Source organism: Seriola aureovittata, chromosome 13, assembly GCF_021018895.1.
Source record: "Seriola aureovittata isolate HTS-2021-v1 ecotype China chromosome 13, ASM2101889v1, whole genome shotgun sequence".
Classification (NCBI taxonomy): Eukaryota; Metazoa; Chordata; class Actinopteri; order Carangiformes; family Carangidae; genus Seriola; species Seriola aureovittata.
In genome coordinates, this window is record NC_079376.1 from 20894767 (window position 1) to 20914024 (window position 19258).

At 41.4% G+C, this 19258-nt stretch overlaps 2 protein-coding genes across 5 annotated transcripts in view; one reads left to right on the forward strand and one right to left on the reverse strand.

Moving 5' to 3' along the window:
- Positions 1 to 12442, reverse strand: part of si:ch211-266o15.1 (zinc finger MYM-type protein 4) — a 29638-nt gene extending 17196 nt beyond the window's left edge. The window contains exons 1-15 of one of the 4 annotated variants that reach the window (XM_056394228.1): positions 12376 to 12442; positions 8952 to 9540; positions 7011 to 7063; positions 6782 to 6931; positions 5873 to 5936; positions 4783 to 4979; positions 4350 to 4474; positions 2976 to 3210; positions 2620 to 2835; positions 2232 to 2382; positions 1626 to 1741; positions 1133 to 1495; positions 827 to 977; positions 358 to 533; positions 41 to 218 (exon numbers count right to left, since the gene is read on the reverse strand). In XM_056394228.1, coding sequence (XP_056250203.1) covers positions 41 to 218; positions 358 to 533; positions 827 to 977; positions 1133 to 1495; positions 1626 to 1741; positions 2232 to 2382; positions 2620 to 2835; positions 2976 to 3210; positions 4350 to 4474; positions 4783 to 4979; positions 5873 to 5936; positions 6782 to 6931; positions 7011 to 7063; positions 8952 to 9504 — 2728 coding nt within the window. In that variant the 5' untranslated portion in view covers positions 9505 to 9540; positions 12376 to 12442. The other 3 variants (XM_056394227.1, XM_056394226.1, XM_056394225.1) reach the window with 3 other exon arrangements.
- A 1387-nt stretch (positions 12443 to 13829) lies between these two features.
- On the forward strand, positions 13830 to 19143 carry adprs (ADP-ribosylserine hydrolase). Its single transcript, XM_056394393.1, has 6 exons — positions 13830 to 14169; positions 14587 to 14683; positions 14803 to 15010; positions 16692 to 16879; positions 17020 to 17120; positions 17312 to 19143. Exons 1-6 carry the CDS (start codon positions 13980 to 13982, stop codon positions 17671 to 17673), a joined length of 1146 nt encoding a protein of 381 aa, XP_056250368.1. The 5' UTR covers positions 13830 to 13979; the 3' UTR covers positions 17674 to 19143.
- The last annotated feature ends 115 nt before the right edge of the window (positions 19144 to 19258 follow it).

Below are 19258 nucleotides of genomic sequence, written 5' to 3' on the forward strand. Positions count from 1 at the left end.
AGATTGTTACATCGTGTAACACTAATGTGACACAATTTACCATACGGTGTCTGTGGGGCCGTTCCAGTACCATTACTGCTGGCGTGCTGGCTTGTCTCAAAATGCAGGTAGCAGTACTGTAGAAGGCAGGGCAAGTTGCAGAAGTTGCGGACTGAACCCAAACACTGCAGCTTCTCCGTCATGTAGCCCTGTTTCCTGCAACTGTCACATCTCCCCATCTGGACCAGAAGAAGAAGGAGGTGAACAGAGAGAAGATGGAGAAAGAAATTAAAGATAAACTACAAAAAAAACAAACATATCAAACACACACTAAGAGGCTTCTTTTGGATCAGTGTACCGGGACACCCAACTCCTCACCCCGTAGTAGAGTACAGTGTACTGAGACATGCAGTGGGGTCTACAGAACTCCTCCATCCTGCCTCCGTAATGGCTGTGCAGCATCTTCTGGCCGATGCCAGAGCAGTAGGTGCAGGGACGCCAGGGATGATCCTTGTTACGAGAGGTCAGGTCATGTTTGAAGAGGAGCTTACAGCCTGGAACACACGATGGGTGGGGTATTACATTATTTAAATTAGGGTGCTATAAAGGTACATTTCTGTCCATAAGACTAATGACACCAATTAAATTAGGCATTTAGAGCTATGTTAATTATTCATTTAAAAGTATGAATGAGCTGTATTTTTCTCATATTTTTAAACCAAGACTGTGGTTTTATACTTTCATAACAACTGTGAGGCCACAGATCTTGTCCAGTGAGTCACTGAAATACATGAAAATAATATAGAGGGGAGGAGAAGGGGTAACAGCCATATCTGTGTTTACTCACTTTCACTGCAGAAGACCAGGTCCTGTTGGTTGTAGCTGATGGTGTCAAAGTGGACCTTCTCCTGTTTACAGCACTCACACAGCGCCAGGATATTCTTCTGGGTTTTATACTGTTCACAGCACGTCTTACTGCAGAACATAGAAATACGACCCTGCAAGAAAATTGATCATTAATATCATCATCTTGTGTAACACGTATGTGTGTGTGTGTGTGTGTGTGTGTGTGTGTGTGTATATATATATAAATATATATATATATATATATATAGTCCCACACACACACACACTTGTGACCTGTGCTCCTTACTTGGTGACTGAATAGCAGTGGCTTGGTGTTAAACTGTTTGCTGCACTGATGGCAGGTCAGTTTGGAGATGTCACTGTGCCCACCCTCTGTTGGTTTCTGGGGCTGACCAGGGGGGGCTCTGGCCTGAGCCTGCCCTGGGACAGAGGGGGAGGACATGGCTGGGTAGGGAGGCACCAGTGGGGGCACTGAGGTATGACTGGGATGATGGCCTTGGTAGGGGACTGAAGAGGGGTAGTCCTGAGGGATGGGGGGAACTGAGCTGGCGCCGACAGAGGGCCCTGGTTTGGGGGCATCTCTGATGGAGGGGTCCCTGAGAGAGAAGGTTCCATTGGTCAGGTCTGGCTGAGGTGGGTGCCCGGACTTCTAAAAAGAAATGGAGTAAAAATAAGAGTGATGTTAAATCTATGAGAAGACAAGGTTCAAACCAACACATGCTCCATCAACAAGTTTTGCTAGATGAAAATAAAACTTCCTTTGCTACTGATGCCCTTACTCTGTATATAGAAACACAGTCATAGGAGCAGAAGTTACGAATGGTGCCGTCCACCATGGCCAGATGATACTGAGGAACAGCTGACACCTTGCACAGGCAGCACGGGAATGCAGTACCTTAGGGAGGAGAGTAACAAGACAAACAAAAATATCAAAAGCAATATTCAATTAACAGAAATAAATATTGCAAATAGTATGTAAACATGCATTTATATACACTGAAAAATAATCAAATGAGCCTTCTCTGTCTTTGGTTGTGATACAGGCTGCAGTAAAAAAACTTCAAGTCAAGTCAAGTCAAAGTCTATTTTCTATAGCACATTAACAAACAACCTCAGTTGACCAAAGTGCTGTACAAGCTCCACAAATATAATTATAGTCAACAATTCCTATTAACATGAATCAGCAATAAATATGAGCTAAAATACACAATGATCAAGGGTCTGGGCAGCTCTTACGTGGAAAGGTAGGCTGTTCCACAGATAAGGGGCCGCCACCGAAGAGGTGCTATCGCCTCTGTTTTTGAGCCTGGATCTAGGAATTTCCAGGAGCAACAACCCAGCTAACCTGGCATGTGAGTGTGTGTCTCTGCGGTGTGTCCACCTACCAGTGAGAACATGTCGGGGTGGTCGACTCAGCTCCACACAAGCAGGTGAACAGTAAAGTTGAATTTTGCCCCTTTGGTCTCGCTCCATGATGGTTGAGGACACTACTGCCATCTTGTGACAGTAGGGACACTCGGCCATCTTTCTGCAGGTCTGTATGAAAACACTGTGTTTTAGGGGTTTTACAGTTGTTTTTCTGATATAACATAATTTCTGGACACTGAGGCTGAAGTTCTGAGTTACCTCTTATTGCCATATGAAGCCACTAATATGCGAAAATGGTTAGTTGTTAGTGTTAAATTTACACATCCCCGTCATAAATTCCGAAACATCTTCATTTCAAAAGGAACCAAACGAGATTATAAAAAATGAGTTTTTATACACCCATACCTGTTTGTAGGTGCCAATGCAGGTTGGACCACAGAAGTTGAGCTGAGATCTTTCGATCGTGAGCGTCTGACAGGAGCCTGAGTTGCTATTACAGTAAAGTCCACAGCCCTCGCAGCAGTTCATGGCTAACTGACGCATCTTGCGCCACGTTACAAAACAAGCATCACTACAGAGTCTGTGCAGGCGACCTTGATGGGTGACCTCATGTTCAATCTGCTGTAGAAATGATCCCAGTCAAACACAAGGACAAGAAAGAGAGTAAGATGAAGAGGGGTAAAGATTCAGATGCTGACTTGGCTTATCAGGCACATTGACCAAATCTGTTTTTACTGTAGTTACCTCCTTATGTCTCTTACCCTATTGGTGACTCTACAGACACTGCAAAATGGTTTTTCAGGTAGTCGCTCCACTGGTTTCTCAGGCAGCTTCTCAGGCTTCCTCTCCACTCGTTTGTCAGCCCATTTGTCAGGAATCTTGTCAGAATGTTTCTTTTTGTGTCTAAAGACAGACAGACAGAACTGGCCACAAAAGTGCATGTAGGTGCTGTCGTCTGCTGGAATCGTGATCATGTCCCTGGGCTGAACGATCTCCCTGCAAAGCAAAAGGCACAAGGAATGAATACAGTGGTCTGGAGCCAACAAAGTGGCAAACAGGAAAAAAGTTAAACATCTAATTCCAGTTGACAGACATTATTCTTAATATGCATTCAAGCTTAAATGTCTCAAGGAAACGGTACCTCCAAGTTCATTATCTGGACAAGGTTTAAGGAATTAGTGAGAAAAGATTTATTTATTCTTACGACATTATTAACAAGAGCTTTCACAAACACATGGACAACGGACCGATCTGTCATAGTTGGACCGGCCGTTGGGAACACCAGGTGAAATCCTGCTGCATCGGTGGACTGTCAATAAATCCATAAAGTTTTTACTGTTCCCGTCTGTCTCTTAAGCGGCCTTTTGTGTGTGAGACTGTCATGGAGGGTGTGCATGAGAACATGATGCATGCATGTGCTGAGACCGCGCTCACTGCCAATCACAATATGTAATCAATCGACTCAGGTTGAGTCAGTGAAAGTCGTTGTCTTTTTTTTTGACACACAGTGAAGCAACAAATATTGTTAAGTTATTTATTTGTCACAAAGTACTTTGCAATTAAAATATTTGTGGTGGAGCTCCTTTTGTATGGTATTTTATAATAATTCATTTAAAAACAAATAAATAATAAAACCAAAACCAACGACCCACAGAAAACATTATTTTGAGGAAAATAGCTTTTCCAAAGTATGTTAATGTTTAAGTTAAGACTCTGACGTGATTTGCCAAATAGAATATTTTTTCGTATAGGCTACAATAGAATGATCTAAAACCCAAATGTAGGTACACACATTTTGTTTTTGCTATCAATGTGATGAAAATATTCCATATTTGATGGTAGAAAAACAAACTATTGATGCATTCATCTACTTAACTTTATGGTCAGCAACAGCAAGACAGCCTTTAAACAAACATAACAAACATTTGCTTTTAACTCAGAGCTACACGGTTACCTGTCAAGACAAGAGCAACCCTGTAGCACAAGAGAAAAGCACAACATGATTATTTTCATGTGGTAATTGAATACACCTTTTATAAGCAAAGTACGAGAATATGGTAGATATATCAAACCCATAGCTAAAGGAAACCCTGATATGAAGCTCATGCTGATTTCAAGTGGAGACAAAGATGTACCTGTTGCACTGGAAACAGGATCTGTTCTTGGTGGCTGGAGGCAGATGTCCGGTCAGACAGACTGTGGAGCAGAAGAGCTGCGTTGAACCTTTTCTTTGGAAAGCTGTTTGGCCTTTAAGCAGAACCTAGAACCATTCACAGAACCATGAAACACAAGAATGACAAGAAAAACAAAAGCTGCATCATTGCCTGAAGTCCTGACACATTTATTTTCATCATTTCTAATAACCATGTCATTAATACAGCTGGCCAATAGATTACTTATGATGCTTCCCTGTCAACATTGTATGTTAATAACATGCATCAAACAGTGGTGGTGTTAATTATTATTATTATTATGATGATTACTATTAATAAATTTCAACTTTTGACATTAATGGCAGTTTTTCATCAACAATGTGCACATCTGTGTAGCAGGATTTTACAGCAGTACCTTAGAGCAGCCACTGCAGCGAACACTACCAGGAACAGGGGGCTGAGGTGGGCGTGGGGGTACTGGTGCCAGAGCTGGTAGTGAACTTGGGATTGGAGCTGGTGGTCTGACCGGAACGGGACCCATAGCTTGTAAGACAGTACCTCTACCTGGAATAAAAATGGCCGCTGGAGGGGGGGCTGGGATTGCTGCTGGCACTTGAGTGGATAAGAGGAGAAAGGTTGGTAAAGACGAGAAGTCATTTTGTGTAATTCTTATAACATTTAACAATAAGAAACAGGCATAGAAAATTTGCGGTTTTGAACAACTGATGGCTGATGTTCCTGAGGCACTTTGACTCATTACAGTCGGACAAGCACAGGTATATCTGATAACATTAACAAAGGCTCTACTCAATTTAAAAGTGCACAGTGGAGTTTTCTTGAAAACAAACATAACACACACCAGCCTTCTCATGTGCGAGACAAACTTTTATGGTACATTTTTTGTGTCTTGTGCTGTTTTTTGGTGTTTTCTTTCTGGGTTTCGTGCAGCTCTGTATGTATTCTATTGTTGAGTTTGATGCATTGTCTAGGGATGGGTGTTGCAAGCTAGAGCTTAGGCTATAATGCTGTGGTATACAGCACTGGTTAATGTTATCCCTGTACAAATAAACATTCAAATACAAATACATTATAAAAAACGGAGACCCACTCATAAAAAACAATGTCTATAGTATTGCTAAACATCAAAAACTCCCCAGGTTACAATCAAGTTCCTCAAATAAACTACAAGACTGAATCACCATGCACATTACCAGTGTCCTGGAACTGGAAAATCATAATGCAGTTATTACTAAGTTAAATTCCTATTTTTCCTGCTATATGTTGGCCAAACTAAGCCGATTGATGCTGTAGGCAGTAACAAACTGCCAATGCCATTTCCTGTCCCCTTGCTTTTGGCCACCTTGTGGTCTTATTATGAATATTAACAGTGCCCCTAAAATCAAAGGGGCATTTCATCCCATTTCCATGACCACTACAAAACAACAATTGTAGTATTAAAAGGGAGAAAAACATTACACAGTGAAAGCAGAAACTTATCAACTCACCAGCAGGGGACACAAAGGTGTTTGCTCCTCCTACAGAGTAGACAGAGCTGATCCTCAGCTCTTCCTGGAATAATCAAACATAAGAAATCAGATTTTGTTTGGTGGTTCATTGTGACTTCCTCACCTCTGCAGAGTGCAGTGTCCCAAATCATGTTTAAAAGTAAAAATTACTGATATAATGTGCCTTAATTTTGGTTGGTGCAACAGCGTTGCCCTATACACACATGAGTGTCTACATGTACAGAAGTTGGGCTTTCACTCCTCAGACATGCCTCCCTATGGTGACCGCACAGCAGCTGACGTGAATGAGCTTCTACCTTTCTCTCTGAGTGATTTATTTTACAGGTTAATACAGCCAAAATCAGAGCACATTCTTTGTCTTTAACTTAGGGTGATTTTGTCAGAGTATGTTGTAGTTATAAAAATCTGGATTTTAGCAGCAGAGCAGCAGCTGGACATGTTTTGGGAGTTAACATGTAGGCTTAATGGGCTGTGTTTCAGTCACTATTTCAACCACTGTCTGACAACAGAAACAGAAAAACATGTAAATGAGAACAACTTTACTGGGAATTTGGTTGTGTTAAAATACTATATATATATATATAATATATATATATACACACACACATACATATAGATAGGAGAGAAGCAAACAGATAAAGAGCTGAAACCGGCTGACACTAGGCAGAATGCAAATAGCCTTTGACACAGTCCAGCCTTACACTAGGTTCTGACCTCGTCTTGTTTCATTGACAATCAGCACACAGTATGGGCTGTCAGCAGATTTTGTCTAATTATATTGTTATTCACTGCATGGATCTTATTTAAAATTCAATTTAAAAAAAATAAATAAATGAAAAAAGAGTAAAGAAGAGATGCATACTGATGACATCCTCTCCCCACACCTACCTCCTGATGCTCCAGCTCCTCTTTGATCTGCCTGATGGAACTCTGAGGCAGTAAAGCAGCGTCGTAGCCCTCATCAATGGGCTCATCTTTAATATTGATAGTAGGAGACATTGGGGGATTACTGTCCTCCACTGGAGCTGCTTCTGACCTCTGAAATAATAAGAATATTCATGATGAATCACTGAGGATTAAAAAAGGATTTTAAAAGCAGTTATTTGACTATCCCCACCTCTCCCTGCTGGCTGTCTTCTGTCTCCTCTGCCTGGGTCAGGACGCCTCCATCTGACAGAAAGGGAGAAATCAAAATGTTCTTTTACAAACAATACACACTTAAACCAAGAGTTTACAACTACACATGCTCTGCACAGGCTACCATAAATGCCAGGAAATGATGCATACACTTTCAGGGCACACTTAAAACAATTTTCCAAAGCATTTTACATGGCTTTTATTTGATTCCTTTGGAAATCGTAGGCGAATAGTCGTAGTACATTCAGCTGTATTCCCACCTGACCTCAAAGAAGTTAAGTCTTCTGTTATATGTTGTACTTGAACAAGTAAAAAAAAAAGCCAATTAAATAAAGACAAAATATAAGAAAATAGAGAGAAAAACTAAACTAACAGGGCTACCACTTTTGGACAGTCTAATTATGTGCTAAGAAAACCAATTCAAAATGTGTCTAATAAAAAGTTGGTTCTGTAGTGTAAAGTTTTACTTTGCATTGGTAAATCCTGTGGTCATTACCTCATGAAAAAGCAAAAAGTCAAGGTAAAAAATCCCATTAAATGGGTAAAATCACCAATTATTATGCAGAGCAGCTCTTACTGAACAATTCTCTCACCTGCTGGTTCAACAAACGCTTATCATTTGGGTGCTGATAATCCCAGCCAGAGGCAATGGTAGCACACACCGCACAAACAGATTTAACAAGACTAGACCAGAACCTAGTACATGACTGGACTGTGCATGGTCACTGGGCAAGATTGAGGACATAGTTGAAAACTGTTGTGGAACCACTGCAAACAATTACTGTGCTTTTCATGGTAAGTGGTTAAAGCCTGCTGGAAAAGTCACTTAATGTTGCCAGATCACATAATACGTGTATTAGCATATTCGTGACATCATCATCACTGCCTAGTGCCACCTGGTTTCAGCCCTTTGTGTTTGCTTCTCTCCACCTCTCTGTGCTCACATATACAGTATTTTAATACAGCAGAATTCCAAATAAAGTTCATCATTTACATGTTTTCCTGTTTCTGTTGTCAGACAGTGGTTGAAATAGTGACTGAAACACTGGACTTTAACCAGCAGTCACTTCCAAGCCATTTCCAACCTGCTGCTCTGCTGCTAAAATCCTGAAAATATAACCATGACGATGACAATACACATAGTTTAAAGACAACAACTGTGCAGTGATTTGGGCTATATTTACGAGTAAAATTATCACACTGAACAGAACAGTCACACAGGTTTGCCTCTTGCTTGCTGGGCCTTACTGTGGACGCTGCTATGGAAAGTAGCTAAAGTTTGTCCAAAACGTTGCTAGATTTATTGCTAGGTGCTTTTTTGAAGAAAAAACAAAAACAAAAAAAGTAGCTTAAGTGGTCTGAAAATGAAAACTGTTGCAGTTACGCTGTAAATGCCCCCTGTTGACATAACAGAAAAAGTTTGTGCCAAATCATTTTGAAAGAGCAACAGCCGATGGGAAAAGCCCAACAGTTGGTTGGTGTAACTCACTCTGTGGCTCGTCCAGCCAAAGAAAATTGAAGTAGCTGACTTTAAGTCACAAGTATGGGTCCACTTGCTAGTTACACAGGCTTTCTGGTAAAATGTGCAGTCTCCAAACCCAAACCCAAACCCAAATAACGCTGATGACATCATCTGGGTTATTTTCTCAGGCTTCAACAATTTCCCCCCACAGCCACAGAGGACATTATACAACTGTTTTCATAGGCTGAATAAAACTTTCAGTGATGAAGTAACTGAACTTGATGTGTTAAATGGGTGGAGTGCCCTTTTAATAACAGCTCAAAAACCAATTGTTTTGGTAGATCAAGGCCCTGTGAAGATACTGGGATACAATACTGTGGATAGACAATTGCTATCATGCATTGGTGATCAATCTTGTCCTTTAAAACTGTCTAAATTCTGGTGTGTATGCAGCCTTACCTCTGCTGTTGTCAGGTGTGTGGTCCTGGGAGGAGTGGGAGGTGTTGGCAGAACCAACGCTATCTTCCCTCTCTCGCTCCTCCTCCACCCCTCTGGGCTCATGAGCAAAGCGATCGGCTCGACCTGCATTGTTCCCCTCTTCTGGTTGGCTTCTTTTTCTGTTTGCCTTACTCACATCAACATCCTCCAGGGTGCCCATTGGCAGGGCAAAGTGCCAGTCTTCATCTTCTTCTTCTGGCCCATACATTGGAAGGCCATCCAGGGCATCATCAAACGCTGCCCCTCCGCTTCCTCCTCCGCCTCCTTCGTTGGTCCTCATGTTAAAGGAGGAGGGTCGGTCAGAGGAAGGCGAAGAAATGCGGGGGAAGGATGACTCTCCCACCCCCTCATCCATCTTTTCTTCTTGTCTGCTGCCATTGCTGTCCTCTTCTTCTACCTGTTGGTGTTCCTCTTGCCCTGAAGTTTCATCTACTCCTTTTGTCTCCTCCTGACCTCCACTCCTGGAGGAGGTGGCAGAACCCCTGGAGGACTCAGCAAAGTCTCCCAATCCCATCACTTCGTCAAACACTCTGGAGAGGCGCTCTTCGTGCTGTCGGGAAGAGAGAGGTAAGTTAAACATTTTAAGGGGCAAACTCATGTCAGCTTTCTAGGGATGATGCACTTTACACCTCAAAATGAGCACCACCTGGGTATATTAACAGCCCCCAAAGTATATTTGCTGACCAATTTTAGCATTTTCTATTATTATTTTTAATCCATCTGACATAATGACATCCGCGATCGATTAAATGGTGGACAATCTCCCCTTGTCTACTCCCCCTGTACCTGTTCATTCTGCTATTGTGAGAAGGGTCTACTAACAATTACATATGTTCTGCAGAGGAACACAGAGAGTTTTCTGGTATTACATTAGAAGATGTGGACATAGTGGATATTTGGCACGGACCAGGTAAAACAACTCCTTTTCTTCTTATTGTGTGTATAAATGTTCTCTGACTTTAGTAGTAGCTTTGAATTATATGAAAGGAAACAGCAACTATGTTGTGCTGGTAGCTACAAGACTCCATAGTGTATTCAGCACTCAGTAACTTGACCTCTGCCTTCTAGCTGCAGCAGGGCTGGTCATCCATGTCTCCATTGTAAACTGCGAGAGACCATGAACAGGGTAAGTGAATATTATCATTCTTTAAGCACTAATATGTTTGCATCTAATTTCTGTATGGCTAAGTTAATGCCAAGTGTCTGTTTTTCAGACTGAAAGTGGAGCAGCTTCTGCCAGCTACCACAAGTACCTGGGCGAAACACTGTTTTACCCTGAGTAAATACACATATAAACTAAACCACAATATATATATATATATATATATATATAATATATATATATATATATATTTTTTTTTACAAAACTTAAATTCTTTCCTCATATTTAAAATGATCTAAAATGATTTGCTATTGATATTCTTAGATGTATGAGGTAATACCTGACCATCATGGATTAACATTTATCCCAGTTAGGATCTGGAAGATACAGATACAGATATATCCATCTGCCCCAAGATTGTGTCACAAAAGGCATTTTTTCAGTTATCAATATATAAACAAAGTAAATGTCACTACTATATTTATGTATGTTTAAGTTTATAATATCAATTAATGCTACTACTCCTTCATTATAACAACAGGCTTGACATTAAAACTATATTACACATTTTATCAAATTAATTAACTATCACATTTTGAAATGCCCCACAAATACGCACCTAATATCACATATGTCAATAGTCTTAAACAGTTTGTCACTAACCTGACCGGAGCTGCACACAGGGAAGGCCATTTGTACAACTGTATGTTCACATTAGGCACTGAAAGACTCACACTAATGTATCAATGGTTATGGTGTTATATTTAGACTTTTGTCCAGTCATAGCAGAAAAAGCACAGGTGGAACTGATAACATTAATGATACCTCTCCTCCATTTAAGTGTCCCCTAACTTAATTATTTACACCTGTACTTTTCTTGCTATGACATGTCAAAATGCCTGTTGTGGAAACTACTGGTGTAAGTACTGCACACACTGCAGCTCTTTCTTCACCCCCAAAACGGACTTGACTGTTTTAAATTCATCTGACCAGCAGGTGCCCCTGCTGTACACAGTCTGCCTCCAGCAACAAACCTATTTTCCACACAACTGGGTAGAAAGCCAACTGTTCCCCATCACCTCGATACAGTAACATATGACAGAACAGAATAGTAACACAGTAATGACAGTACCAAGCACAACTATCAACTAAGTCTGCTGTCAGTAGTGAGATGGGAAAACCTAATTTTGGCTCTTTAAGTGTTAATAAATTCTAGGTCATCTCTTAATGCTTGGGATAGGAACATTAAGGAACAACTCCTAGCTTTACTGACTATAACCTCTTCGTGTCAACGTTTTGTGGAACTAGGTATACGAGCCTTGCTGTCATTATATCTTGTAATTACATATAGTAATGACTACAGGCCTCATTGTGGACAATCGATTGGTGGGGGGCATCCCACCAAACTCCAGTTAAATCTGGGAATATATCGCGTTCTGTCATATTTGTAATTGTATACAAACACGCAAAAACCAAACGATCAACTAGGACATTGCAATAGTTGCTGGAGACTGCATGTAAAATAGCATTTAAGAGACTTGTGTTGCAACAATCAACTTAATTAAAATCTCCACTTTTTATTGTTCGCTGCAGCCCTCTGAGATGCAAGGGGCTATGTGGGAGCAGCAATCGGCTGCAAGACCCAAGTAGCATTGCTGGATAAATACAGGCTGTTTGGATTCAAAAGACCAGCGTCACGCTGTGCTGAATGTATTCATTTGTTCATTATCAAATTGTCAGGCTGTTAAATGGAGCTTGGCGTAGTGGCATGCATCAGCGCTGAAAGCTACAGGGTTGTATGCTAGCGAGCTAACGTTAGCTTAAATATGCACATCTCGCCCGGAAGCTAGCCCACATTAACTAAATGTCATATTATGTAGCTAGATCAGCTAATCAGTTAGCTTGCCGTCTGGTTGTTGTTGTAATTACATACGGTGTGTGTATTTCTTACCTTCAAACGTTTAAGTCTAAATTCCTCAGAGTCCGCCATGTTTTAATTATGCTGCAGACACCGCGCTTCTCTACACCCACCCACCTCTGAGGGTTATGGGTTATGTATGCAAGTAGCAGGCAACAAAAAGGATGTTGCTGTAACATCAATGAAGAAACAAGCTAGATGGCTAACGCTAGTAAGTTAACTGTATAAAATTGTAAGCACAAGCTCCCCCTGATGTTTTAAGATATACCTTTTACGATATCACACAGTTTTACATATAAACCCTCCAGTAAGTACAAAACCGACAACGACGAAGAAACATTTTGATGAGAAAGATTTAACGTTACCGTATGTTAGGAACTGCGGTCGAGTGAGCCGCAGTTTGGGTTTTCTTGCGCGTCTCCTCCTCCACTTACGGCACGGGTGCTGGTAGCGGCCAAAATAGTTTCTGCAATTTATAGAAACCTATTGAAAACAGTTTAAGGAGCTATTTACTAGTTTGTTTGCTGTTTTTTTTCTGATACATTTATTTGTTCTAATTTTTGATAGTTTTTTCCTTTGTTAGTCATTTGTTTATTTATATTATTTGCTTGCTAGCACCGTTATTTTTGGTTAACTAGTATTTTATTTATTTGAGTAACATTATGGGTTCCTGAGGTTATTTATGGAGGTAGACAGATTTACGACCAGTATGCACATGGGTGGGTCTAAGGTTTTTCCTTACCAGATCAGGAGAGGCAGCAGGAAACACAAACACCATTGACAGTACAGTCTCTGACCAGCTATGGCCAAGGAAATGTGGTCATGGGTGAGCCATCTACTGTACTCACGTGGTTTAAATACCCCACTACTTAATGAAAACAATATATCATCTTTATGTCTTTGACATGTCATTTACTTAACAAAGTCTTTCATATATGACCTGGTGGTCTCCTGTCTCTTTGAGATCACAACAAATCTTTTGTTGGCCAATCACCAGGTGCACTGCTCCCTTTAAGTTTCACAGTAGCCACAACCTTGCCATCCACTTGTGTAGTAGGCTACTTGTGTCCTGTGGCCCTTCACTGATGGAGGTACCACAAACTCTGACACCTGACACCTTTACCATTTCCCAGTGTTTCTGACTGTAGACTAATGAATATCTAAACTCTTTGAGATGACTTTATAACCCTTTCCAACTTCATGCAAATGAACAATTCTTGATCGTAGATCTTCTGAGAGCTCTTTTTTATGAGGCATGGTTCACATCAGCAGATGCTTTTAGATTAGTTCTGTGCAATTTAGACAAACAGCATTAGGACAATTAAGAGGCCCACAAGGAGAGAAGACAGCGTCCTGTCATCCTCAGTCTCACTATTCTACATTAGTTATTTTTAAAGTTAGATCACAGTTAAATCCAAATCATTAGCAAGGTGTTTTCATCTTTTCAGGACTCCAGTCCAGCAGAAGGCGATCTTAACAAATCTACGACTGTACCGTAAAAACGAGGGTATCGAACAAACTACAAAAAACAACCCCAAAAACCTAAAACAAAAGCAAGCAAAAATGTGGACATACAACATACATGTATATGATGAGGTCCCATCAAAACTCGAACAACTACGCGGTGATAATGAGCGTTTTTCAGAAAGTTGGGTCGCATTTATAGTATCCACTTCGGTATCCAACAGATTTCAGTGCATAGAAATACACAAACTAGAACAGAATGCACCCTGTCTGTTAGTGAAAACCCAATCTATGGATGTGTACTTTTATGTAGGACGACCCGAATCTTTCATCCGGGTTAAGCAGTCATCTAGACGTTTTCAGGAAGCACTAGAAAGGGGCAGTTGAGTCAACATTTGTTGTTGTTGTAACTTACGCTGCGCCCACTCCCTGTCTCACAGTCTGGTCCGCGGACCAGCGGCGTGTTTGTCTCGGTGTAGGCTGAAGTCTCTTCACCGGCGGATGAATGGCAATGACTGCAGTGAGAGCGGTGGCAGCAGCGGGGGGCCCGGCGTCTTTGTCCCGGTTTAGGGGAGCGCTGGTCGCGGCTGTGCTCGGTGACTGTGTCGGCGGAGAGTTTGAAGGAGCGGAGGAGGTTCCCATGGAGAGTGTGCTGCAGCACCTGAACAGCCTGGACGATGAGACTAAAGGAAACGGTTAGTGAGAGCATGAGATTTCATAACAGTCCGGCCCCAGGCTGTAAGGTGCTGTTGATAACCGTGGAATAGAGGCACGGTAACAGAAACACTGACCCCGGCCTCCTGCTCTCTTCACCCATGTCAAGATGTAGAGCTTGGGAAGCCTTACACAGTAGGAAGATGAATGCTATAGGCCTACAGTTCGGCCATTACTCAGATACCAGATATTAAACTAATGCATGCGTTGTAGATTATTAAAATTAGAAATGATTCATTTTTATTTTATTGGAGAAGTAATTTAAGGACTAATTCTGGACTACAAAATTTGCAGCTGCAGTCTATATTGTAGAACAGCGCTGGAATACTTGTAAAGATGATATGTATAATGAACCATATATATATATACATATACATGTATGTGTGTGTGTGTCATAGGCATTCTTGAATATAGTGATGACACGGCAATGGCTCGTTGTGTGGTCCAGTCCCTACTCACCCGTACCGGTTTTGATGAGCAGGACATGGCCCGCAGGTATACAAGAGCCACTGCTGACGTGTGTATGTATTGTAGTGCATCAAAGGTTTGTGAAGTAAATTGAGGACAGCATTCACAAACATGCAGACTGAAGCTCAGGTATCTCGTCCCTCTAGGTTTGCTAAGGAGTACAGTGCATCTCCTGGTCGTGGTTATGGTTCTGGGGTGATCCAAGTGCTGAAGAAGCTGTCCTCCCCCCAACTCAGTGATGTGTACCAGCCAGCCAGGGACCAGTTTAATGGTCGGGGCTCCTTTGGGAATGGGGGGGCCATGAGGGCGGCTCCCTTTGCACTGGCTTTCCCTGACCTGGATGATGTTAAAAGGGTGAGCAGAGGGTGTCTTTGTGGACTCAAAGCACGTTATAAATGACATACATGACACAAGATGTCATAAGAATTGTTTATCATTTCATTAATACTATAAGTCATGCACTCCTTTGTGCTGGTTCCTAGGGAGTCATCCTCAATATATATTAAGACTTTTTCTTTGCTGGTTCATGCTTTTTCTTATCTGTATTTTTCTAAACAGTTAACATTATTACTGAAGTTGTTTTTTCATTATCTACAAATAGGAGGAATATATCACTGACTCCTCTTCTTCTGTAGTGTCAGTCCAGTTCAGTTCAGCTTCAGCCGCCCCACACGATACCCCTGTACATGACTCTCATGTTTTACCTAAAAACTCTAGTTTTAATGTCTTTGGCAATCATCTGGGATGCGAATACATCAGATTTCCACATAATCAGAGGAAGTAGAAGTTGGTGTTTTTACAGCCTGGTGCTGACAGCAGTGAAGTTGAGAGCGTTGGAGCAGCCAACAGAAAAGAGTCGCACTGCCCTGCCTTGTGCTGTCTAGCGTTGTACTGCCCTCTGTTTCCACCATTCGTCTCTTCTCCCATCACACTTAGTTTTATGGTTTGGTAATTCGAGTCGACTCAGGGTCTTATTGACTGATGCATCGACTTTTAGTGGACAGCTCTACAAACCTCCTGACAGCCAATCTCCAGGTACATAAATAATGACTACTACTTAACAACCACGCTACACAAAGAGGTATCAGGAAACACCTAGTGTTGTTACAGGGGTTGGTAAGTATGTTAAATTGTTTGAGAACGTGTATTTGTTTGTTGTTACATGTCAGCTGCTGTGACACAGTAAACCAGAGGTGTGACCAAGTTTACTTTGAGTCCTAATTGGACACTTGACTCACAAGTCTCAAGTAAATTATTAAATCTACACATAAGGTCATGTCAGAAAGCATTTATCAGCTCCAGCACCAATTCACTTCATGAAATTTAAAAAATAATGCATGAGTTTCATGTTGCTTTAATGATAGCTTTAAAGGTAAGTATAAATTTCATCTCAGATCCTACCTATAATTACATAATCATATATCAAATCCTACTCAAGTCAATTTGAAAGAGGATCCAAATCAAGTAAATAGTCTGATAGTTCTTTTCATAAATCAATTCTCAAATAAATAAAGTGCAAAGCAGCTCATGTACATATCAGTGTTAATATGTAACGTGCAACTCTTAGAGAAAGATGAAGACTCAGGCCTGTCTGTGTGGTTTGTGGTTTGTGGCTCAGCACTTATACAGAGATCAATGGTCCCCACATAGTGAGCGCCTCGAAATGAGAACCACCCAATCTCTTATACTATAGCAAACAAGAATGTGGGGATTACATTTCCCCATTACAGTAAGAAGACAGGATACAAATACAATTACACTAAAATCTTCCACTGCATAACAGAGACTTTGACATGTGACACTGTGGTTACCTTACCACAGGAACAAGGGTTTTATTTTGGTTCTGCTGTGATTGACAACCTAAGCTTCACTTCTGCATAAAACAGGACAAAATAACAGTCTTTATTAAAGTATTTATCCGTAAACCACATGTTTACCTTCAGATTTCCTCTAAATTATGACTCGCAATGAAACACACCAAGTTGCCTGGAAGATGAGTTGGTCTGATTTCTGTCTCATTTTCTTTCCTGTCCAGTTTGCTCGCCTGGGCGCCATGCTGACCCACTCCTGCTCTCTGGGTTATAACGGAGCAGTGCTGCAGGCGTTGGCTGTGCACCTCTCCCTGCAGGGGGCGCTAGACTTACCTCAGCAGTTCATTAGCAGGCTAATCACAGAGATGGAGGAAGTGGAGGACGATGAGGCGACACGCAGCGATGCCAGAATGTGAGTACTACGTGGTGAAAGCCTCCGTGTGTCTGTGCTGAGGCAGACGTGGAGGCTTTAGGATGTCTGTTGGATCTGAAGTTTGGTGTTGTTTTTCAGCATCAGTCAGTGTAAGTGTTAAACATGATGTGTCTATACAGCCTGAAGGAAGCAGACAAGCCATTCTGTGAGCGCCTCCACAGAGTTAGAGACCTGATGGACAGGAGCAAGGTCAGCATAGAGGAGGTCATCTCTGAACTGGGTTAGTATCTGTTTCAGTATATTTCTGTTGAACTTCTCATCCAGCTTTTCACCTGTTGTCCATCCCTCCTTAATCATCTTTCTTATATTCTGTCACTTTGTGTGATTTAGGCTGAGAACAGAGCAGAATTTTAACATATTGTAAAAATGTTGCCTATAGCCACGTGCATTTCAATCTGTCTTTCCTTCCAGGTAATGGCATAGCTGCACTCCACTCAGTCCCCACGGCCATCTTCTGTGTCCTCCACTGCCTGCAGCCCCGGGAATGCCTTCCGGAGAACTATGGCGGCCTGGAGAGGACAATAGCGTACAGCCTGGCCCTGGGAGGGGACACGGACACCATCGCCTGCATGGCCGGGGCCATCGCCGGGGCTCACTACGGCATTGAGGCCATTCCACAGTCCTGGATGAAGTGCTGTGAGGGGGCAGAGGACGCGCACATGAACGCGGAGCGGCTTCACATGCTGTACCACCAGTCGTCACAGGGGGGCGGGAGTGGGACAGGGGAGAAGAGCTGTGCAAACGGTACAGAGAAGAAAACTGAAGCAGAGTAATGCTTCAAATGGATTTTGACAAAAGGACCCTCACACACAGAAACAGATTAAACATACACGAGAGACACTTTGTCATTTTCCATTTCAGACTTTTTTTGTCTGCAGATGCAAACACTTTACATTATACCCAATCCCCCTGTCCTTCCTTTTCCTGTTTTGTGTTGAACAATCTTTTGTCATGTGAAATTGCACTATGAATTGGCCATGTGTTGTTATCCTTTATCCTTTTGGTGGATAACAATTATTTAATAAACTTTTTTTTTTTAAATTCACACAATTTGTATGAGTGTCTTTGTATTTAAGACTCACAGGGAGCATTTGTTTCAGGAAGGTCATCTCCATCAAGATATTATTATTATTATTTATCTTGTAGCCCAGTGTCCACTCACAGTGGATTAAGACAATAACAAAATATACTGCACATAAAGTGAGTGATGCACAGGGCTGAAAATTGCAGAAAAATGGAGGACAGCCAGTTTTGGAAAACAAGACTAATAATCTGCAGCCATGCTCGGGGCTGTGAGGCTGTACTAACGAACAGCAGTACTGTGAGCTAATTGCTAACATCAGCATAGTAACATGCTCACCTGCTGATGTTTAGCAGCTGTAATGTTAATTTGTTTACCATCTTAGCTTAGCATATTAGCAATAACCACAAAGTACAGCAATGGCTGATGAGAACGCTGTTAACTTTGCAGGTTTTAAGACATAAAATCACATGATAAAACATTGGACAGAAACAGTTTGACTTGATGAAGCAATGAATTGTTAAAGGATCACCAATGTTTTTACAGTTCATCCTCAGGGGGACAGGAATGTGTGTACCAGACTTTATTGCAAACCATCCAATAAAAGAAATGTCAGTCTGCTGGTGGTGCAGGGGGAAAAGTCAGTGGATCACCTCCATTCATCCTCTGGGGAGCAGGGATGTCTGTACAACTTGCATGGCAATCCATCCTTGAAATATCTCAGACTGGACCAAAGTGGTGACTCAACATACCAACACTGTGGAGTCATTCCACCAGCATGTCTAAAAAATACAAACCTTGTTTTCTTTTCATGCACTGTCTCTGAAGCACAGCTGATAATGTATAACTTTATTGAAATCACAAGTCACATCTTGTTCTTTAAAACTGTAACACATGATATTTAAAACAGTAACTGTTTAACTGTTTCTTTTTCATTTGATGCTCTGTGATGAATGTTTTTCTGCTGCTTTTTCTGCTAAAAGATGCAGCAATTACCTTGTGGTGCTTTTTCTCAGTTTGGCGTCATTATAAGTGTTTAGAGAACAGTAGAAACTCTGTTCAGAGTTTGCATCTTGTACAAGAACACAGGAAGTCATTAATACAGCTTCTCGCTCACTCCCAAATTAATGTATCATCATTCAAGAAAAATCTTGATACTCAATTGGACATTTTCTGTACAGACCTGGGTGTTTTCTTGTAAATAAAATCTGTTCAAGATTCATTTTCATGGATCTGGAGTGTTTAACAAATGAACATTTATAATGAACTGAAATAGAAATCTGTTGCACAGGCAAACTTAAGAAACATTTTCCCACATTCTCTCTGATTTGAGTCAG